This window comes from Tachypleus tridentatus, chromosome 12, assembly GCF_004210375.1.
Source record: "Tachypleus tridentatus isolate NWPU-2018 chromosome 12, ASM421037v1, whole genome shotgun sequence".
Lineage (NCBI taxonomy): Eukaryota > Metazoa > Arthropoda > Merostomata > Xiphosura > Limulidae > Tachypleus > Tachypleus tridentatus.
Genome location: NC_134836.1, coordinates 116,364,622 through 116,389,192, shown reverse-complemented (window position 1 = coordinate 116,389,192; position 24,571 = coordinate 116,364,622). Strand labels below are relative to the sequence as shown.

The 24,571-nt window shown below is 34.6% G+C and overlaps 1 protein-coding gene across 4 annotated transcripts; it reads left to right on the top strand.

The window, feature by feature from the left end:
* Window positions 1-24,276, top strand: LOC143234446 (ADP-ribosylation factor 1-like). Of its 4 annotated transcripts, none has more exons than XM_076471835.1 (6): window positions 1-363; window positions 12,979-13,161; window positions 14,936-15,046; window positions 18,310-18,434; window positions 20,674-20,831; window positions 23,047-24,276. In XM_076471835.1, the coding sequence occupies exons 2-6, from the start codon at window positions 13,014-13,016 to the stop codon at window positions 23,060-23,062; spliced, it is 558 nt and encodes a 185-aa protein (XP_076327950.1). In that variant the 5' UTR covers window positions 1-363; window positions 12,979-13,013; the 3' UTR covers window positions 23,063-24,276. The 4 variants fall into 4 exon arrangements, with proteins under 4 accessions (XP_076327950.1, XP_076327952.1, XP_076327949.1 ...); XM_076471837.1 differs by having other exon boundaries at window positions 2-253; window positions 23,050-24,276; XM_076471834.1 differs by having other exon boundaries at window positions 2-253.
* The last annotated feature ends 295 nt before the right edge of the window (window positions 24,277-24,571 follow it).

Genomic DNA, 24,571 nt, shown 5'->3' with positions numbered 1-24,571 from the left:
AATAACCTGAAAAACTTTTATCAGGGGAATTATGGCCATCTAATAACTAAAAACACTCCTTTGTATATAACCAGATATTATTAGCGGACATGTGTAAATACTTTGTTACATATAAAGTGTTAAAATAAACTTATAAAAATATGGATAAGCGGCCATTGTTATGACGTATCAAGAACGATGATTTGTTGATTCGTGATTCGTATAGATACTTTCTAGCCATATTGTTTGTGTCAGTTTCCGTTCCAACTTTCAGGTAAAGTAAAAGAACAAGGGATAATACTCTAACACTGGAAATTGTTTAATTACAGTGTTATATACAACATACCATAATTGGATGAGAGATACTTCAGTGTATTTTGCTGTGTACGTATTTGTTAGATAATAATAGTGATAGTTTATGTTATCCCAAAAATTGGAGTTTGCGTAACTGGGCGTAAATTATATATATGAAACTTGTTAATAACGCTATTGTTAATGTTACTAGTTGTTTTTTTATCTAATTTCGGAATGGGCTTCGTTAGGCCTAACATTCATATGAGTCATAAGTAATACTGATAATATGCCGGTGTTTTTTTTTACTAATTTAGGCCTATCACTGTCTGTTTCTCTGTTGACACTTCATTGAACTGTTAATTTGTTTAATTAAAGCTTGTTACGTAGCACTTTTGCAGTTAAAACAGCCTTTTTTGTTTAATTATATAGATAGAAAATCATCTTAAATTAAGAATACGTGCCCAATTAAGTTTTAAGATAATGATTTTGTAGTTGATATAATCAAATAATTCAGCTTTAAGTTATTTATGTTGTTTATTGCTTTACTGTTAGAACTGAAACGTTAAAAGTCTGAATAATTAATAATTAGTGAATGTACATATTACAATTTGGCTTTGCCAATTATTGGTAACAGTACTAGTAGTAGCTCCTCAGTTAAGATTGTATTTCAGTTGTTTTTAAGGCTTTGAGAGCTTGAGTGAACAATGTTCTTCTGTACTTTGAAAGATTGTTCAGAAAACTGTATTTTGAAATCAACAGCTAAAAAGTACTTTTAATATTTAATTATATTAGAAAAACATGTCAAATAATTGTTTAATTTCATAAATTATTTACTGGCTAATTGTTTTTAGTACACAAATTAATACAGAATATAAGCTAGTGAAGTGAATCAGTTTTCAGTATGTGGTAATAATAGAAGATAAAGGTAGTTATCACAAATGAAAGCTAACATGGACTCATCAAACTGGAAATATTGACGTATAAAATTCTGTTATCACTTTTTTGAGGGTGGGATATAGATGATGGAAGGTGTGTAAATTTTGAGTACCCAGATTTTCCAAAACTTTTGATGAGGTGCCACACAAAAAAATTAGTGGAGTAATTCAAATTAATATTAACTTGTGGTCAAAACAAACTATATCAGAACTCAAATATACCAAATAATGAGCACAGCTAATTAAATTATAGTATTTTAATTTATATATAGTATTTATATAAATTTTACTATAAATTATTTATAGTAAACTGAATACATCTTTTTAACTAGTTGGGCACCACTGCTCTAAAAATTATTTGGTAGAACCTATGAAGAGGATAATTGATTTGGAGGGTGGTTTGAATGTAGAAAGGAAAAGTTGTTAATGGAGTGAAGTGAGACCATGCCCCTGTTGGTCATAGAATGCCTTAGAGTCAGTGCAGAAGCCTTTGCTTATTCTTATGTACTTTAATGATATTGTGAGGGTTGTGATTAGTGAATCGGTAAAGCTTTGTTGACAACACTAAATTTGAAAGTTTTTCTAGCTTTATTAAGGTTGTTGTAGTTACCAGAATTTAGACCACGATGTTTAATAGAGATGTAAACTGAAACCAAGGATAGTGGTAACTTGACAAAAGCCATGTTTATAAAGATTTTGTACAAATAAAACATTTTAATATTTCTATTTTCTGTGTTGTAGGTTTAAAATTCATGAAAAAGTACACAGTTTTGTACCAAAATGCTCAAATTTTTTCACATCATTACCGTTTATCAAGGCACCATATCCTTCATGAAACTGGAGTACAGGTCCACAATCTGAAGTTCCAAAATTTGAAATGCTCCAAAAACCAAAGATTTTTTTGTGGAGCATCAGTATAACAGCTGACCCAACTCCACACCCACTTGATCCACATCACTCAGGTGTGATGTGGCCCAACAGTCTGACAGGTGCATCAGTTGTCTCAGCGCTCCTACTGGTCACATGTATGTTTGCTGTTCACTACTGTGTGTTTAATTTCACTGTAAAAATGTCAAATAGAGCTATGGGTTACCCTATGGGTAACAGTGAGAAATGGAAGCATCTGACATTATCAATAACGCATAGAAAGTGGAGTTATTGCAGAAACTTGATCGTGGTGTGTCTGTGTGGCATCTAACTGAAGAATGTGGTGTTGGAATTACCACTGTATATGATTATGGGGTGCTGCTCTGGACCTTACTTGGATAATACATTTGTTCTAAAATCCGAAAAATTCTGAATTTCAAAACACAACTGGCCCCAAGGGTTTCGGAAAAGAGATTGTGGACCTGTTGTTGTGTTTCTGGGCTCTCTTTTTTTTTTTTTTTAATGTTATTGTCAAGTTTAACAAGGATTTTAAAACTAGCCTCACAGCAAATATAAGTAATGAGAATTTAAATTTTAAAAACAACTAGTGAAAATCATGTTAAAGAAACAAGCTATGCAAGGCTGGTGGTAAAAGTTTAATAATTAGGGTTATTCATTATGTTTAAAGATATACACAAAAGGTTGATATGCTGTGACTTTGTTAAAAAGTGTCATATTTTATCCCAAGTTGAAGAGTATTTCAGTGTTTTATAGCTCAAACAGTGGTTAGCCGTCGTAAAGTGTGATAATGGTCACTGATGTGTGTATAGCTGAGGAACTTGAAATACCAGTGACTGGAACAAGTGTATAAATTGAAATGCCTGAAGTACCTGTTTTACTGTTCTTTGTTGGGTATTGGAATTAAAATATTCTTCAGCTTTCCTCATTATGAGCTGTGAGCCACTACTGACAGTACTTACCAAGATATGAAAAAAATTAATCTATTAAACACAGTACATGTTTTGTAAAATATTAAACTTGTTTAAAAAAGAGATACCAGAACTATGTAGATAACTCAGTCTTCAGATGCAAACCTGAATATTCAAAGGTATATTAAAACTGTTCTTAATATCAGCATCACACAGTGATGATAGCACTAATACTGAATTGGTGTGGGGTTGGGGACCATAAAGATATAGGAATATTCACACAACAGTATTAAGCCTTTTCCAAAGAAATAATAAAATGTATATCACTGTTTCACTAATCTGATCTAGTTCTATCTCTCTCTCCCTTGTTGGTCTGACTTCAAATATTAATTCTTTCTCTTGTCTTGCCAGACCATGAGATTCTTAGATGAATAATTGTGTAACATTTGTTTGACGTTATTAACTGTGTTCATATGTAGCCATTAGAAGAACTTTGTTGGAGTTTTAATGTACATATATGTATATGTGTGGAGACAGGTGAACTAGAATTTGAGGCAAATAAAATGTAACTAAAATGAAACCAAAAATTTGCTGGAACAGTCATGTAATTTTCAGCTTCTCTCATTATATCAAATGTTCATTGTACTAACAGTTGGAATCTTATATAGTGTTAAGTACAGGTACCATAAAAAGTTTCTTTCACAATCAGTTTGTTTGTATACTTGTTGGACTTATTGAAATAGCTCCAGGTTTCCTCCCAATATGTGGGAGATTAGCTAACTTTCACCAGTTGATTCTGAGATGGAATCGTAATATGAGGGTAATGGATGCGGATCATAGCTGTGGTATCATTACAAGTTGAATGAATGGATTATTGAAGCATGAATCCTGCCTGATTAAAGCTGTGAGACTAGAATCAGGTTCATCAACACTTTCATCTTCAAAGTGAAGAATTATGTCTATGAAAGAGGCAATAAAAGAAATTCAGGAGAAAATGTTTTCAGTCTTGGCCAACTTGGCAATGAGCAAAGGCTAGCTTGTATCTGTGGGTTTACAGTGTGCATTTCTCTAAACTTGAACACTTTTTTTTTTTTTTTTTGCATAGATAGAGACCAAAACTCTCCCCACCCTGTTCTAAGTGAGGTCTGACTAGTCATCAGCATAGAGAGATAATTACATCTTTTTAATTATAAATAAATTTAAAATTACAATCTAAAGTTCAAATATTTATTTAGCCTTCCTTTATAACCCTTTAAACTTCACCACCACATGTCAAAACAACCTATTTATGTGACCAACCACTGTGTTTGGAAATATAGAATGTTTTAGCTGAAGATGACTCCTTCACTGACAAAATTGATGTATCCAAGAGTCGTACAGTTTTCACCATTAAATGTGGAAAAAAAATTGCGTTGTTAGCTTTCTTAACAATCTTAAACACAATAATCGCTTCCTATTTCTTTTCCAAGAGAAAATTTGGGAAATTTTAAACTAACTTCATATGATAACCTTTCTATTTAGGTAACATCCTTGTGGCCCTCATCTGAACCATTTCTAACAATTCAATGTTTTTTCTTAAGTAATAAACACAGGATTGAACATCATATTTCAAGTGTGGCCTAACCAGTGGCTTGTACAATATTATAACTCCTTTAGACAAGTATTTAATATTTCTCTACATATAACCTAAAATCCAGTTTATCCTAACACCATACCGAGATCCTTTTGTTTTGCCCCTCGGTGTGGATTCCTGTACGTGGTGAGGGGACCTTCCAGGGAAGGTTCTGTTCTATCTGGTTACCTTCTCTGGGATCTAAACATCCACCCACGTGTTTGCCGTACATGGCGACCCGTGAAGGGGAGGAGAGGATCCTGGTGGTTGAGGGGTCCAACCCGAACACACCACTTTGGCCTCGAATTCCTGTAGACGGGCAGCCTTTGGGTGGCCCCCCTTGGGTCAATCGGCTGGTCCACTTGGGCTAGAGTCAACCAAGTACCAGTGTTGGAAGTTCTCAACGGGTGTTGTGGACATTCTGCCTGATGCTGGTGTTTGGGTATAGTGCTCACGAAACCCTGGCGTTGATGCATTGTCCTTGCGTAACTTTGTAGTGCATCCCTTTGTAGGGCTCCATGGTGGGTGGGGTCAGTGAGTAACGAAATTTTTTCTTTTTCCTATGGATCCTCTGAAAAATTTAAATAAAATTGTAAAAAAACAGTCAATGGGTAAGCGACCACGTCTTGAATACTCAGAACAGCAATCTTCAACATCAGTAACACACGTACCTCATTTTCTTATATTACATTCTCTTTCAGAAAAAACTTTAGGGCAAATGTCCCCTTTTTTTTATTCAAAAGGGACTAGAGGGACTTGCTGGCTCTTCAAAATCAGAAAAGAAACTTCGATCTGGTGACATATTGGTTAAAACATCCACATCCCAACACAGTGAACTCCTCTTGAATTCAAAGGCAATTGGGGATATACCTATTGAGGTTACACCCCATGCCACCTTGAATTCTTCACGAGGAGTTATTGTTGAAAGGGATTTGAAGAACGTTCCCGAGTCAGAGACTCTCACTGGTCTCTCCACTCAAGGAGTTTCTGCAGTGAGGCGCATCTCCACTCGCAAAGATGGAATTACACTGCCAACAAATACCCTCGTTTTGACATTTACTTCACCACGTGCACCTGCCACCATCAAGGCAGGTTATCTCATTTGCAGGGTTTGGCCATACATACCAAACCCTCTTCGATGTTTCCAATGTCAGAGATTCGGCCACTCAAAGACATCCTGTCGTGGTTCCCTGACATGTGCTCATTGTGGAGGCAAGGACCACGATGCCTATGACTGTGACATGAACCCACATTGTGTAAACTGCAATGGTTCTCACCCCTCTTACTTTCATTCTTGCCCAAAATGGTTGGAGGAAAAAGAGGTGCAGCGTTTGAAAACGACACATAACATTAGTTATCCTGAGGCTCGGAAATTGCTGTCCACAACTCCATTTCGGACATATGCTGCTGCACTTCATTCCACAACTACAGTGGGAGTGCAGACAGGTCTCTCTGTGCCTCCTAGAGAATCGTTTTCAAAACAAATGAAAAGCCTTTTGACCTCCGTGGTTAAAAAGGTTGATGAATCGACTTCCACACCCATCTCTGTTCCTCCCATACCTTCCAACAAACCTCAAGATCCACGTCCTTCAGTTCCAAATACAGGTATTTCTTCTGATACATCTTTTTCTCCCACCACAAGAGACAAAACAATTATTCGTTTGCATCCTCAGTCACTGGATTTCCCTTCCAATAACAAAAACATGCCCACCCGATCCAGAGCAGGATCCATGGAGGTTGATAGACCTCCTCCGACTAAAGACAGTAAAGAAAAAAGACGTGGTCGTAAATCAAAGGGTTCTCCAGCCACTTCACCTACCCGTTCTTAAAAATGGCCACCTTGATACAATGGAACTGTCGAGGTTTACGTTCTAATCTGGATGATATCAAAACGCTGATTGCTTCCTACCATCCTGTTTGTCTTTCTTTACAAGAAACATTTCTCAAAACTGCTGATACTGTCTCCATTCGGCAGTTTTCTCTGTACAGAAATGACAGGTTGTGTGATGGTCGAGTACGTGGAGGGGTGGCACTGTTGGTTGATCAACACGTGCCCACCCTGTCTTTGTCACTCAACACACCCTTGGAGGCTGTAGCCATCCGTGTTTCCTTGGGTCATACCATCGCTGTTTCTTCTCTGTACCTGTCCCCTGGAAAAACATATGATCAATCAGATCTTGATGCTCTCGTTGAACAATTGCCATCTCCATTTCTAATCCTAGGGGATTTTAATGAACATCATCCCCTCTGGGGAAGTGCTATTATTGATGGGAGGGGCCAATCTGTAGAGCGGATGCTCTCTGATCACAATGTTTCTCTTTTCAATACTGGTTCTTCCACTTGCTTTCATGCACCTAGTCAGTCCTTTACCGCTATTGATCTCTCAGTTTGCTCCCCTTCATTATTCTCCCATTTTTCATGGATGGTTGACAGTAATCCACTAGGCAGTGATCATTTTCCGATCCTTTTGAGAGAGACTGGCCGTGGTCGTTGCCACCCTACCCGCGTGCCCCGGTGGAAGCTGGATCAGGCAGACTGGTCCACTTTCACTGCTCTCGTAGAACTTGATCCTGCCATCGTAAATCAGCCATCAATAGACTGTGTAGCAGCGGTAACTGACTGTATTACACATGCAGCTACTCAGTGTATTCCTAAAACCTCGACACGTTTTCCACGATATCCTCGTCCGTGGTGGAATCCTGCTTGCCACTTAGCACGGAAGGCTCAAAAGCGGGCCTGGGATACTTTTCGTAGATATCCCACACTTTCAAACCGGGTTGCTTTCCAACGGGCCTGTGCACATGCTAGGTGGGTAAGACGTCAAAGCCAGAAGGAATCTTGGATTAAGTTCACAACCAGTATATCTTCTACCACCAGTTCCAAGATCATATGGGACAGGATTCAAAGGTTAATGGACACTACAATTCTATCCCCTCTCGATCTTACTCTCTGATGGTCAGGAGGTGACTGATGTTCGAACATCGCTAACACTCTAGGTGAAAGCTTTTGCGGATATCTAGCACTTCTGCTTGTTCCTCCACCTTCCTGGCCATCAAGACTCGGGCAGAGCGATCACCTCTTTCCTTTTGAACTGACTGTTTCTTTGACTATAATTGTCCCTTTACCCTGGTGGAACTAAAAATGGCCCTTCATCGGTCTGCCAGTACGTCTGTTGGACCTGATGATATTCATTATGACATGCTGCACCATCTATCTCCTGCTTCTCTTGATGTCCTTCTGATTGTTTTCAACCGGATCTGGCAGGAGAATGTTTTTCCTGATGCCTGGTGCCAGGCTATTATTTTACCTTTCTCTAAGCCAGGGAAAGATCCCAAGATTCCTTCAAACTACCGTCCAATTGCCTTGACGAGCTGTCTCTGTAAGACATTAGAAAGGATGGTTAATGCTCATCTTGTTTGGTTCCTTGAATCAAACAATCTCCTCTCGCCCACCCAGTGTGGGTTCCGTCGACAGCACTCCACCACAGACCACCTAATTCGTCTTGAAACATCTATCAGAGAAGCCTTTCTCAACCGCCAACATCTTGTATCAATATTCTTTGACATAGAGAAGGCTTACGACACAACATGGAGGTATAGCGTTTTGCGAGACCTCCATACATATGGGTTACGTGGCCATCGACCCATGTTTATTAAAAAATTTTTTAATGGACAGGAGATTCCAAGTTCGTGTGGGTTCGACACTTTCCCGTTCTTTTGTACAGGAACTTGGAGTCCCTCAAGGCTGTGTATTGAGTGTTACACTCTTCAGTATAAAGATAAATGCCATCACTGAACAACTCCCTCTCACTGTTGCGAATGGGCTGTATGTCGACGACTTTCACATCTCATGTCAGGCATCAAACATGAGATATATTGAGCGGCAACTACAAATTGCCCTCAATTGTGTACGGAAGTGGACTCTGGTGAACTGCTTTAATTTCTGTATGCCTGCACTTTTGCCGTTGACGGGGTATTCACCCTGATCCTGAACTTCATATCGGTGAAGTTTTGCTGCCAGTGGTCCCAGAGACCAAGTTCTTGGGGCTTATCTTTGATCGTAAACTGACCTTTATACCACACTTAAAGCAGCTTCGGGTCAAATGCACAAGAGCACTGAACATCCTTCGTGTTCTCTCTTCTACCAGTTGGGGGGCAGATCGCTGTTCAATGTTAAAGGTATATCGTGCTCTTATTAGATCGAAACTTGATTATGGATCAGTGGTCTATGGCTCTGCCAGACCCTCGGCCTTAAAGATGCTGGACCCGGTTCATCACCAAGGACTTCGACTCTGCACTGGGGCTTTCCGTACCTCTCCAGTTCAAAGTATATACATTGAATCTCATGAACCTTCTCTACACCTTTGCCGTTTGCAACTATCTTTACAATATACTTCGAAACTTCATTCCTTACCAAAGCATCCCACCTGGAAATGTGTTTTCCTTCCTCGGTGGGCAGTACTTTTTCAGAACAGACGATCTGTCATTGCTCCGTTTGGCCTTCACATCAAGGAGCAATTGGATGAATTGGGTCTGTCCTTGGATAACATTGCAGATTCCACAGGTCGGCCCATCCCACCATGGCTTATTACAGCCCCCAAATGTGACCTTTCTTTCAGTCACCTAAAAAAGGCAGATACTCCAGACTGGAAGTACCGTCTTTTATTCAATGAATATCTTTCAAACAATCATTCAGTTCCCATTTATACAGATGGTTCCAAATCAAGTAATTCAGTGGGCTCTGCAATGGTTTGCTATGGGTCAGTAGTTGCACGCAGAATCCCTTCTACAGCTTCTGTGTTCACTGCTGAACTGTATGCCATATCTCTTGCCCTGGATCATATTGCAGCTGAGCAGTACTCCAACTGCACTATTTATACTGATTCGCTTAGTTCTATACTTGCCTTGGAATCGCTACGTTAGCTCACATCCTATTCTCGCTGATATTCGAAACCGACTGGCCCATTTCTCATTAGCAGCTACTTCAATCCAGGTTTTCTGGGTACCAGGCCATGTTGGTATTCACGGGAATGAGCTTGCAGACATGGCAGCTAAATATGTCTGCTTCAGCACCATCACTCCTATGCCTATTCCGTACATGGACTATGGTGTTGTCTTCAAGGCTCAGCTCCGTGCCAGCTGGCAATCCACTTGGAATGAGCAACGTGACAACAAACTTTTTCAAATCAAACCCAAAATTGGACTTTGGCCATCTAGCTTCCGTAAAGTTCGGAAGGAGGAAGTTGTTCCCACTAGGCTACGCATTGGTCACAGTTTTTTAACTCATCATTTTCTTTTATCTGGAACTGATGCACCAATGTGTAGTTTGTGTAACACTCAAATCACTATCAGCCACGTTTTACTTTCTTGCCATCGTTACAATTCTCAGCGACGGCAATATTTTAAACATATTTTTCCCAGGGTCAATCTGTAACATTGGACAGAGTTATTGGTGATGGTGACTCTGTCCACCTTGATAATGTTTTTAATTTTTTAATGGCCATTAACCTTTTAATCTCATTTAAGTGTTGCATATTTATTCATTACACCTTTTAATTGTGGTTCCTTTTTTACAGTTTTAATCTCTCTCCTTCAATTTGACATTGGACAATGGCCAGAACATTAAATAACTTCGACACCAGGACTGGAAGGCCAACTTCAGGTGACTAACGCTCCTGTTTGAACTACTCGTTAGTCATCCTGGCGAGTTGTTATTATACTTTGCTGCATATCATTTCACACTTTTACTACTACTTAACTTTTGAGTACTGGCCATATTGACTCATAACCCGGAACCAGGACTGGAAAGACCAACTTCAGGTGACTGACGGTGGTTCTTGAACTTACCTGTTAGTCTTCCTGGTCGGGTTATGATCATTACCATTTTGCTTGAGTAAATATTTTACAACTTTGAAGACTGGATGTCACCATTGGTTTTTACACCATTTTCTGTTTTAATTGCTGTTTTGTTTTTACCTTCATTTACTTTTACAAATTTTACTCCATTTACTTGACTTTATCTTTTTACTGGACATTTGGCTACTCATTGTTACGATTTTGCGGAGTGTCTTTTAAAACTTTTATTCTTTTACATTTTGATAATAGCTGCTATGACACATAACCCGGAACCAGGACTGGAAAGACCAACTTCAGGTGATTGACGGTGGTTCTTGAACTTACCTGTTAATCTTCCTGGCGGGTTATGATCATTACCTTTTTGCTAGAGTAAATACCTTACAACTTCTTATACTCTGCCTTCTATCTTAACATTGTAGACTAGGTGTCAACATTGGTTTTATACTTTTTTGTTTTACCTTCATTTACATTTATGTCTATTACTACATTTATTTATTTATTTATTTTACATTTTTACCGAATGTCTGGTGCAGATAGCCTCGCTGCTTTGTGCCATAAATCAATCAATCAACCTTTTGTTTTGATTTACATTAAACATGATGTTCAGACTGTGATAACCTAAATTCACATTACTGTGATGTAACTGTAATTAAAGGCTGTTTTCTAAATATTTGTCCACCTCGCCATTCAAGTCAAGTCTAATTATATTACAACAGTGTGACTGAAGCTAAAATCATCAGCAAATTCTACGCAGTCTTTTTCTAAAGCCATGCTGAGAATTTTTCAGTCAAATGTTGACCTTCATGGTAGTTTTCCTAATGATCTATATTTTCATTAGCTGACTAATGATAAAAGCCAGCTTATGATAACGACCTCTTACTAAGTAACATTTTTAAGCCTATTCTTCTAAACATCACTCAGGCTGCCTACAAACATGTTATCGCAGTTCATCAACTCAGCTTTCTATTATAACATTAAAGTTAATAACTGATTATGTCATTCAGGACTTTTTTATCTAATCAGTTTTATTCTTTGAATAATGAACCAAAGCATTTAGAAGAATATGTAATGAAAGTTGTGTAAAAATAATGACAATCTCAGCATAAATATAAAGTTTTTAAAATTCAAACGAAGTATCTTATTGTAAATGTACAACTTTTTGTTGTGTAAGATATAATACAGTGATTAGATTAAGTGCTTTATACGTGTTTATAAATTATAGATGACTTTTATTGTAGCTTGTATTTATACGGCCATTAAATGTTTTTTTCTGTTCACTTTATCAGTTATTCAGGATATATGCAATGCTATCTAGTAAAATAATCTGTATTACCTCAGTTTCTACAGTGCTTGCTAAGTTGTTGTCTCACAGGCCTTTCTGATATCTTAAGGTAAATTGCCACATAGAAAGAGAAAACTGTTGACTTACTATATTGTAACACATTGCACAATATAGATGGGCAACATTTTATAAAATTTTACAAACACCTACGTGGGAATTGTAAAAGCAAAAATCCATGTTTACCAGCTGCAGTGAATGGATTTATAAAATGTACGACACGAACAATGCTCTTAGAGGTGCAGTATGTAATGAAACAGGTCATACATGTCTCAAGGTCTGTAGCATTTATTGAATAAATTTAGGAAATTGAACCATTTAGCATAATAAGAAACTTACAACCTGTGGGAGAAAAAGTCTACCTCCAGTGTTACTAGCTGTGGATCATTGCCTGATGTGCTAATAACTTCCGTACATGAAATTGGCAACCTCAAGTTAATGTATATCTCCTTTTCTCTACTATTTTGAATTGTTAATGTGATTAAGTAGAAGTTATGGTCATAAAGTATCGGTCCTTACAAAAAAATTACTATTAAAAGCTATATTAATTATGTAAGTTATTGTTTCTGTCATTTTTGGTTTTAGTAGCATCTTCAACCTTTTGTAATCTCAAGATACGAGTATTTTTCACAGTTCTCGAGAGGTCACCCTACAAATCCCTAGCCTTGTGTTTATTCTGTTATTTGCTGAATGTCGTGACAGGATAATTATTTACCTAACTTTCAGGAAAACTTTAAAGTATAGCTGCTTTCAATTCTTTAGGGATAGTTTTATATATCAACTTTCTTGTCAAGTTTTTCATGTTGAGGTTTGAACGTGATTTTTAAAAGAATTTTTTTAATAAACTGCAGAATTGATACTATATTTTTTCATCAGTTGTTGTATCCCATTCTTATGGACTTTTCATTCTTTCTATGTATATATATATATTTTTATCTTGTGCTCTTGATTCATTCTTATGGACTTTTCATTCTTTCTATGTATATATATATATTTTTATCTTGTGCTCTTGATTCTGTGCTATAATTTTAATATACAATGAAATCACTTCTGAATATTTACTTTTTAACACTAAAATTAACCTTCATAATGTCACCCTATGGTTTTGTTGTATATTATGAAGTTGAGTTTCTTTGTTAAAGTAATTTGTTATTTTATTACATTCCAGGTATATAAGTCTGTTGTAGTGTCCAGGTCCAAAGAATGGGGAATGTTATTGCTAATATTTTCAAAGGTCTTTTTGGTAAGAAAGAAATGCGTATTTTGATGGTTGGGCTTGATGCAGCGGGGAAAACTACAATTTTGTACAAATTAAAATTAGGTGAAATTGTCACTACCATTCCTACTATAGGTAAGTTCTAATGTTTGAGAATCATATAAGTAACTAGAGAATAAATTTCCTACGTGTTTATTGCTAACATCAGTTACTCTTTGGGACTTCTCCTCGTGATGTTATGTTCTGTCATTTTCATTTGTGATATTTTTAGTACATCAAGATGAAATGTTCCATTTAGTGAAAATAATTTAAAAAAAAAGTAGAATACACAAGGCCAAGTCATAGCTGTGAGGCTATTCTAAATGATTTCTCTGTATTCTGTTTCCATTCAAAAGCCAACATTTCACCATTTCAGCTCCATCAGTACAAGTTGCAGTGGCAAAAAGTTGACACTAATAAGTTTCCTTATTATCAACAAGAGAGTAAAGGTCATTTTTATTAATTATTATTTAGAAATATATTAGATTCACTCATCATTATAAAACAGGTGTGGAGTATTTTGGGTATTTAAAGTGTAAAACTAACAATTTGTGTAGATGAACTTAAACATTCTATGGAGAAAACAAAATAATTCATGTGTTTTTAGCTGTATTCATCAGACTGGTTTTATTTCTACCACAAAGCATGTATTGTTTTTTATATACTTTATAATGCTTAGATAATGAATATCTGTGGTTAGTTTTTACTGCTATGTTTTAGTGTCATATTGTGGTACCTGTTAGAAAATTCCTTGGTCTCAGATATTCTTGCCAAGAAAGAGAAAATAAGAACATTATATTTTTATTCTGAAAATTTATACAAGTGAGATATGGTCCATCCTTGTGTCTTTATAGATGCTTGAGTTTCTTACATGTGATACGAGTACTGGAGATGACTCGATGCTTTATTTAATGTGAGATAGAAGTTAGTTTTGTCCCTTAGATGTTGATTAAATATTAATATCAAGTAATGTTTAGTTGTGTTATCATAAATTATGTATTTTGAAGGTACAAATGTAAGTTATTGCAAAACATAAAAAATACGTACATGTAACAGATCCATACAGAAATTTCAGCTTTAAAAACCTGGTTTAAATTTCACCAAGTAAACAATTTCTCCATTGCTTTGACACTTCATGCTACAGATGAACATTTCCTAAATTAATATTTAAATCTAAATAAATAACAAGTACTTTTTAAGTGAAATTTCTGTATGGATCTGTTACATGTACGTATAGTTTTGACAACTATCAATGTATGACTACAAATGGAAGTTTTATATCAAGTAATCTGAGTGAATGGGGTCATTTTCTAGTTCTTATGGATGTTTTTGACACTTGCTATCTGAAAGAGACTTTGTTTCCCAGTTTTTCATTGTATACTGTATACAGTTAGAGCAGAGCAATTGATCAAATACAATGATTAATTTTACAAGAATAATTGGCTAATTAAAATAGTGTTTGTGAATGTAGTAACTGTCCAAGTAATCAAAGTATTGTCAGTATGATTTTTCAGATTTTTTTATTAACTCAAATGGGCTGTTCAAGTGTGATGTCACAACCGATAGAAATAATCAACATTAGCATTTCTGATTAGTAGTTGAAGATTTAGTTACTTGCATCTTCTACTGAATGTTCAATTAATAAACCTTGTGATTAATCAGTTATGAAATTTCACTGGTTACCAAGCTTTACATGCAATTCAATAAAAACGTATTTAATATTTTCTGTTGTATGTTATATTGTTACAATACATACGCTTGGATATTATGTCATATTTGATGTCAGCTGACTGAAGCATGATTTGCTATATATGTCATTGATTGACACTTTAATGATATATTTTATTGTTGTTTTTTGTCTCTCTTCTAGGATTTAATGTAGAAACAGTAGAATACAAGAATATTAGTTTCACAGTATGGGATGTTGGTGGTCAAGATAAGATTAGGCCTTTGTGGCGTCACTATTTCCAAAATACCCAAGGTATAGTTTAGTTATTATTCCACTTGTTTCTTCCAAATTTTGATTATTCGTATATCACAAATATTTATTTCTATTGTCATTTAAAAGTTGTTATTTCAAATGCTGATTGACTTAACAATCCTTTATACAAGGTTGTAGAAATACAGTGGGATAAAATCCCGACACATCAAAGTCATAAGAATTCTAAGGTTCATCACAGAGAGCAAGTTAAGGTTCCCCTGTATCCTAAGTGTGTAATATCTCATTCACTAACTGACATGTAGAAGTGTGTGTGTAGCATCTAATTCATTAATAACACAAGTAGAAATGCCTGTGTAGTATCTCATGCTCTAATAACACCAGTAGAAATGCCTGTGTAGTATCTCATGCTCTAATAACACCAGTAGAAATGCCTGTGTAGTATCTCATGTACTAATAACACCAGTAGAAATGCCTGTGTAGTATCTCGTGTACTAATAACACCAGTAGAAATGCCTGTGTAGTATCTCGTGTACTAATAACACCAGTAGAAATGCCTGTGTAGTATCTCGTGTACTAATAACACCAGTAGAAATGCCTGTGTAGTATCTCGTGCACCAACAACACCAGTAGAAATGCCTGTGTAGTATCTCGTGCACCAACAACACCAGTAGAAATGCCTGTGTAGTATCTCGTGCACCAACAACACCAGTAGAAATGCCTGTGTAGTATCTCGTGCACCAACAACACCAGTAGAAATGCCTGTGTAGTATCTCGTGCACCAACAACACCAGTAGAAATGCCTGTGTAGTATCTCGTGCACCAACAACACCAGTAGAAATGCCTGTGTAGTATCTCATGTACTAACAACACCAGTAGAAATGTCTGTGTGTTATCTCACTAACAATATGAGTAAAAGTATGAACTTGTCTTGGTTATCAACTGATAACTAAAGTTATTTATTTATCTAAATACTTAAAGTTAAATATGTATACATTTGTTAAAGTAAATCTTTTGTTCTTTAATGAATGATACAGATCTTATTTCCATAATTAATGCAGCATACTTTACTGGTTTTAAATGACAAGACGTGGTACTTTATTAAAACATCAATGCCAGATGTATATATTGGTTTAAGCATCCAGTGTTGGTGGCTGTTTTCAAGGACTTGCCTTCACTTATATTCTTTACAGAATCTATTACTGTGGTTGCAAGTTGTATGGGAAATTTTCACTGAATGTTGTTTGTTTAAAAATAATTTTAAAGGTCTCTATATAGAATAATTTTGCTTTAACATTTATCTATTTATCAGTTATGTTCATTTGACAGTTCTTAGCATTTTTGTTTGGTAAAGACCACAGACTTGCTGTTTAATTACTAATTTATAAACCTGTCGTAAAGTGGGTGAAAATATTTGCAGCTTGTAATTTTTCTAAACGTGTTACAAATTTTCGTGCAACGTAACAAAACATGATAATTCTCACAAAACCTAAATTTATGGTTTCAAGGCTTAAGATTTTCATTACTTAAAACATAAGTGTATAAAAACATTTCAAATGGTATTTTAATTCTAATCACTAGACTTGACATTGTAAAAGATGTAGTTTTATATCCTGAAGTTGAGTGTTTCATTTTATTGTTGATGTATCTTCTATGTAACTCTGCCTTTTTTAATGTTCACTTGAACTCAGGTAAACATATATATAATAATTTCAAAATGAAACATCTTTCCACCTGTTTCCCACTCTCTGTTATTTTCTTCTATACCATCTGATGCTATCACTCTTACTTGATGGTCACTAAAACATTTATGTATATAAATGTAAAACGTACATGTTGTCTTCCTTTTTTTCTTTAGTTTATCCAGAGTTTGAGAATCATAACTAATTCTTCAATCTGTACTTCTATACAACTTCATGTCACCTTCTAAACCTGATTATTCAGCAACAAGTCCGTGGTTTTTGTTGTAATTATGATTTTATTTCATAAGGTCTGCCCATCACTGACATTAATAGAATTTCTATAAACTGTTTAATAACTCAGTCTTTTTAAGTCAACTCTTCAGGAATTTCAACAGCATCATTTTTAATCTGTATGCTTTCCTAAGTTTTTAGTTTTACTGTTGATGCATTTTATACTTTTAGTACATAGAATAATGATAGAACGAGGTTTACTATTGTTGCTAAGTGATTATATATCATAAAAGCTACTTTGGCATGTAGTGTTACAAAAAGACAGACACTGATTTATATATATGTAAAATGTATGACTTGTATGGAAAATTGACACCTTCATATTTGACATTCTACAGGATACTTCACTCAGGCTTGTAGTATGAATGTCGGTAAGATTAGATTACATTCAGTAGGTTAGGGTGTGGAAGTATTCTGTTCTTTATTATTAATGGCTTTTTTGATCTTGTAATCTGTTTTTAGAGCTCTTTGGCAGATTCAAGCCTTCTTCTTTAAGTTGTTTGTTTCCAAATATGCCATTGTAATAAATGTGTTAGAGCTTCTTATGTTTACACTAGTACCAAAATGTTTTTTTTCTTGGTGGTTTAACTATTGAATATTATACAAAATGTAGAGTTAGAGCTGGTTTTAATTGTATTTCACATTTGTTAGCACTAAATGACTGTTTTTATTATGAATATTTCAAAATAAAAGTCTTTTAAAGAACGTTATTAATTTTTAGTTTTGCACGTTATAGTGAATTTTATCAGTTATTTTGTACTTTGAAGCTATGAGTAAAAGCCTAGGACAGACAGATTGTATAGTATTGTTATAACATGCCACAATCTGAGTGGTTATTACTGTAAATATCCTGTTGTTGATCATCCTGTTTTATCAACATTATAAATACTTATTTTCTAAGCTAAATTAAGTGTGGTAATCACTCGAGAAACTCTAAAATATTTCTCACGTTACGGAAGTTTGGAACATTGTTACTGTCGTCAACCATTTAAATTTTTAAGTAATGTTTTACCTTTACAGTTTACATTTTTGTTCTTTTTTATACAGTTTCAGTAAAATATATTGTCGTTAATTTAAAGTCTTCCTTTAAAGACCTAAAAACAAATTTAGTTTTTGTTTTAGGGTCTTTTTAGAAAGTATTTCATACATTAAGTTTAAAGTAATGTATCATAAAGTGAGAAAATCTTGAATTCTACCATCTGTTCATTTACACATACTTAGATAGCCTTGGTGTTTTTAAGGTGTAGGAATTTGTGTGATTATTTTAATAAAGTATTTGCTTCTTTCTGTGTGAAACAAACGTGTTGTTTCTATATTTTTACCGTTTCCCAGGACTTATATTTGTTGTGGATAGTAATGACAGAGAACGTGTAGGAGAAGCAAGAGAAGAACTCATGAGAATGTTGGGAGAAGATGAACTGAGAGATGCTGTTCTCCTTATTTTTGCCAATAAGCAGGTATTTGTTAATAAATTGCAAGCAATTTCAGTTATTTTGTGATTGGTTCCTGATCTGTGTTACATATCTTTCTAGTATCCTTTTAAATCTATGAATTAAATGTTCGAAGAGTCTTAGAATATTATTAAATTTTTTAAAGAGAATTATCAATTTGTCATCGTTTGGAATTAACTGTTGATAGTAAACAGTTGAATAATGGTCATAGAATTGAAATCCTAGTGTTCTTATAAGGTTCACGAGAAACCAGAGAATTACTTCAAAAGAAGAGCCCTTGAAAACTAATAAATGATCTTGAAAACAGTGGGAACTCTCAAAACTTGTAATCTTTCATTTAACATTTCAGACTTTAAAATATCTAATATTCTTCATTGTGTGAAAATTAACTTCCTGTTTGGGAAACTAAAGATAAATGAGAAAATTCAAAGATACTCCCACGTGTCGTGTACATAAATCATGGAACAGAGATTCTTTTCCTTTTATGTACTCTAGGGTTGTTTCAAGTGTGTTACCCATGATGGTGGTGGTTTAGTGTAGTTTACTGATGGAAGTTTTTTCTAAAATATCTTTATAAAGATGGTACAATGTGCTTTTCATTCACTGACTAGCTAATAGGTAATATAGTTTATGGCTTCTCTTGGACTGAAGTAATCATCACAAAATTCGTGGTCAGATGTGTCAAAAATCGTTCAGTGCTGCAGTTGGGTGAGAATCCAACCTGACATTCATAAATAGAGAACAATCTATCAAGAACAAGCCAAAGAAAATCAGTAAAGCTTGCCAAAAACTTGTAGAGAATTGTATCATTACCAGTGATAAACCTGACATGGTTAACACACACAAGACAGGTAGAAGATCCAAAATAGTTATCATATTATGTATGATCAATGGAGTCAGCAGTCTTCGTTCTTGAACAAATTGCTTGTATCTGTTGGGTCAGTGAGGTCAGCTTGTTTCTTGCTTGAATAATGTGTCACAGTCTGAATGACAGACCTACTAGATGAATTCAAAGGAGCAAAGATTAAGAAATGCCATTTCCAATGTGACACATTAGCACTCTTGAAGACTGCTAAGGAATGTGCTTATAAGGCTGAAGTGACTGGTGTCGTCACGTAGATCATCAAGCCCAATAACTTGAGAAGAACAGCAAAGAAGAAGCTGAGTGAATCATTGATTGGATATAGGAGGCAAAACTAACTAATAACTAGTTTAGATTTATTGTAATTTGGAAGTAGAAGAGATATAAATAACATGCGGCAGGGTACTTTTAAATATTATGTTAGCTATTACTTGCAAGCTTATAAACCTCCAGCAATGGAGAATTGTAGTCTTCCATAATGATCAGTATATCAGAAGATGGTTGATCTGTAGCTTGGCCAGGTGTTTCTAAGTGTAATTGGTGGTCCTGCACTATCGATCTGATCCATGATAAGATGTTTCTGTCAGTTCTAATTTTCCATCTCCCCTTTTGTCGTGTGGTTTCGGAATGATGAGGTTCTTGACAGCTACTCCTTGTCTACTGGAAGATGTTTCCATGAGTGTGTGTGTGTGAATGATTGTGGAGAAGTGTTTTCACTCTGGATTCCTTGCAGAAAATTACAAATAAAGTGCTGTAGAAAAGCATTGAACAGCCTTTGAAATATTGAACCCCAAAGTCCTTGACTTCCGAGCCTGAGTTGTTGTATAAACCCTGCTTCTACTTCACCAAAGTTCTGTTTGTTGCATTCCCTCCTCTTTATATATATAATGCCAAAATTACATAAATGACATTGTAACTGAATTGATACATACCTGTTGTGTAGTGGTTAGATCCCTCTTATAATGAAAGCTAGACTGTAGGAGTTAAAACAAGAGTTAGTTTTTTGCTAATTGTGCATTATAGTTGTTCTTTTCAAGATAAATATTACTATTATTTTTTCAAATAATGAAAGACTAACCTGTGTAATTGTGAACAGAGTTTATTAGATTGGTAATACTTAGCTTCTGGGATTGGATGAACCTACTATGATACAACAACTCGAATGGATATTTGTTACTATCTTAAACTTGTAACTTTTTTTATTTCACTTTTTAGCTATGTTTTTACTGTAATGATCACATTAGTTCTGTCTATGTGAATATCCTTTTTACATTAACACAAAACAACTGTATTTTGTTTTTAAATTGCTTTAATATTTTCTGTTCACAATACTTTAAAAAACTGTATTTTATTTTTACAATACTTTTCAATATGATTTTAAAGGATCTTCCAAATGCAATGAATGCAGCAGAAATCACAGACAAACTAGGCCTTCATTCTTTGAGGAACCGTAACTGGTACATCCAGGCCACCTGTGCTACCAGCGGAGATGGTCTGTATGAAGGACTCGACTGGTTATCCAACCAGTTGAAAAACCAAAAGTAGAGTATTAATTGCAAACCCTCTTCCTTTTAGATACAAAACATTATTTGGAGTGGACCTAAATATTGCATCGAAACTCCTTAAAATATCTGTATACAACAAAAACAGTTCACTTAGCACAAACCACAGAATTCTGTTTATACTGTACCAGGCTTGTATTTATTACAGATGTGACATAGTAACATTGCATTAGAGTTCATTATCCAAGAGTGTAGTATTTTAATGTATTTCATTATTAGCTGTTCCAGTACATTCCGAATGGAAGCAACACGTGTTTGCGAAAAGAATAAAAGGTATCTAACATATGAATTTGGTCTTACAAAGATTGTTCATCTACTGAGGAAAGCTTTATTTGGTGATTGATAATAATTATTGTACATAGCTCAACATCAAAGTTGTGTCACGTTTATCTTTCTTCACTGCTGTTGATGTGTATAAATTTATTGTGTATTCCTTACCTAACTTGATGCCTGACATGTGTTATAAGTCTCTGTTAGTATGTTTGAGAGTAATTAAAGTAAACAGAACTGAGGAAGCTGGCAATTGCTCAGATAATGTAGGCTATACTCTTGCTCATGACTTAGTTCTCTTTGTTTGTGCATCACTAATTTTAAAACGCTGTAGACCAAACTATTGCTCTTTATTCTAAGTTTGTTTTGTTTTTGTGTAAATCAGTAAAAAGAAATAAAGGTTTCTCCAAAACACTGTGAATTTTGTGTCTACTCTTAGGTATGAGATGTAACAAAGAAAAATCCATATTGATATGAATTTGAAGTCAATGTGTAACACAGGTTAAAATTTACTTTTCCGTGTAATATTGTTTTTGTATTATTACTGAAAATGGTAGTCGAAAATAATTTTTCTTGTGGATTTTTATCTATTGGATAAAGTAAATGTTTTTTGTAGAGTTGAATTGTAAAAAACTGAATAAGCTATTGATTATTATGTTATTTTTTGGCTTAAAATCACCAAAGGAAAGTTAAGGATGATGTATTTAATTTATTCTGTATAAAGGTACAAGTTGGAATATATTTATATACTGTAAATGTACTTCCTCTTAATCTGCTGTGAATTTTTAAAGGAATTTTCGTACACAAAGTGAGTTGGTGATATTGGGTAGCTCCACCTTGGCATATGTGGAATTTGAAAATGTAAATGTTCTTCAACTGTTTCTTCTGTACAAACAGACGTGTCAGTTGGTTATTATGAGATAAACTTAGTCGTTCTGTTGAAAATATCTCCATTCCACTGTTTAGGTTAATTTAGGTTAATACCTAAACAATAGAATGAAGGTATTTTGAAAGTGGTTGATTATTAGATGGTAGGTTGAATGTTAGTTGGTACTCTTTTGATAGAACTTGTACTTAAATCATGAAAGCTGTTATTTAGAAAGTGGTATTCCAGACATTTCTATAAATATGTAATTTATAAAATGTGTTTGTTCTTTTACAATTTTCAAAACATACGGTAGAATAAAGGACACAGATGTAATCAAGTGATCTGTAAAATAGAGTGTTGTGTGCATTACATTAAGACTTAGGAAGATCACATGCAACAGTGAATCATATTCCTTACAGTAACTCAAACTGGGCATGACTTGGTTATTTGTTTGCAGAACTGTGAAGTAGATAAATTATGGTTCATGACCTATTGCCACAAAAATGCCCAATTTTGAAGCTACAGATGTGCTGTAAGATTGATGACCATTCACGCTATTTTACTTGAACAGACCAAGGGATGGTAGTAGGTGCTGTTGATAAACTGCCTTCCATCTGGTTTTAAAAACAGAAACAAAACCTACAGTACCATGGTTACTGTTAGATTCATATTTTTGTCCCATCAGTTGGCACGTAGTCCAAGGTTTCTGCACTCTTAAGCTTTGCATGCAAAGGATAGTGTCTGCTGAGGTAAATATGTATAATACTGTAGAGACAGACAGATCTTGTGTTGTTGTTTGTTGTTTTTTTTCAGCTAGATATCAGTTGATTTTAAATTCTAGCTTCAGATGTTTGAAACATTTGTATCTTTGAAAGTTAAGTTCACTAAACAATTTTAAAATATATCCTGTATATAAAATATTTTTTGTGATGTAACTAAGTACATACTGTCAAATTTTGAGGAATAATTTCTAAACTTTGAGCTAAAAACCATCAATTATAGACTTTTGCAAGAGATGAAATTTTAATATATTTTTTAAACTTTTGTTCACTCAAGTAGGCTAAATGTGTAGACAACATCATCATAGTTCTGTCGACAAGTGGATGTTTATCTACTCAAGTAGGCTAAATGTGTAGACAACATCATCATAGTTCTGTTGACAAGTGGATGTTTATCTACTCAAGTAGGCTAAATGTGTAGACAACATCATCATAGTTCTGTCGACAAGTGGATGTTTATCTACTCAAGTAGGCTAAATGTGTAGACAACATCATCATAGTTCTGTCGACAAGTGGATGTTTATCTACTCAAGTAGGCTAAATGTGTAGACAACATCATCATAGTTCTGTCGACAAGTGGATGTTTATCTACTCAAGTAGGCTAAATGTGTAGACAACATCATCATAGTTCTGTCGACAAGTGGATGTTTATCTACTCAAGTAGGCTAAATGTGTAGACAACATCATCATAGTTCTGTCGACAAGTGGATGTTTATCTTAGCTTCAAGTATTGTAAAATGAGTACAAATTCAAAAATGAAATTCATAAAACTTGATATGAAAAGTCTTGATGTTTTCAGTATTGGATTTTGTTTGAGAAATGTTTCATCGTAAGTTTGTCGTAAAATTTTCATTGTGTTTATGTTAATTTTCGTTTTATGATAATTATAAATAACATAACCATTATTAAGTGTTAAAATTAAATGGAAAATGTTAAACAAGTTTATTCGAATCTTTAAAGATCTTTATTTTTTGTGATTTCTATGTTTTGTAAACACGTGACCATGCTTCAACAGACGAGTTTTGAGTGAATTTTTATCTCAAAAAGTAATATGTTCATTTAGGGTCTTGTAAAAAAAGTTTTGACAACTAAAGTCATTAAAAACAAACCTTTATATGGTTCACCTGACAACCAGCTGTTATTTGCATATTTTTAATTTCAGTGAAAACTACTAGTGGTTACTGAGAAAAGTTTCGTTCCTATACAGAATTAACACCAAAACTGTGAGGTGAAAAATGTAAAATAAAGAAATAAATCTTAGTCATTTATGGCAGTGTTTCATATAGTGTTTGAAGTTTCAAGAGTGTACACGTAATTTTTGGAATAATGGAAATCTGAGTTTGAGAAGTTTAAACTTCTGGAAGAATGGGGTGGTGGGGTTGGTAGTGAGTGACCTCATCTTTTATCATTGTTTTCTTTTTCTTTCACTACATTTTGAATTGATTTATAATATTCTGAACTTCTGTGATTTATTGTATTAAAATTTTCTGAGTTGTGCATACAGAAATATTGAAGTATTGTTTTCAGTTTTGAAAATGTTTTTTTTATTTCAAACACATCTCCACTTGAAGTATTTCTATCCGTGATGACAAGAATTTCTATATTTCAGTATTCGTTTGGAAATAGTGTTGTAAATCAGATTGTAATTATATATTGTTACTTATTGTATAGAGACGTATGGTGTATGCAAGAACATTGTCACAAATTTGTACAAAACACCTTGCCCCTTCTAATGAGGTTAACCACACCGGGAAGTAAAGTTAACATCCAAATTTGATTTTTAGTGTGTAGAAGATTTGTTA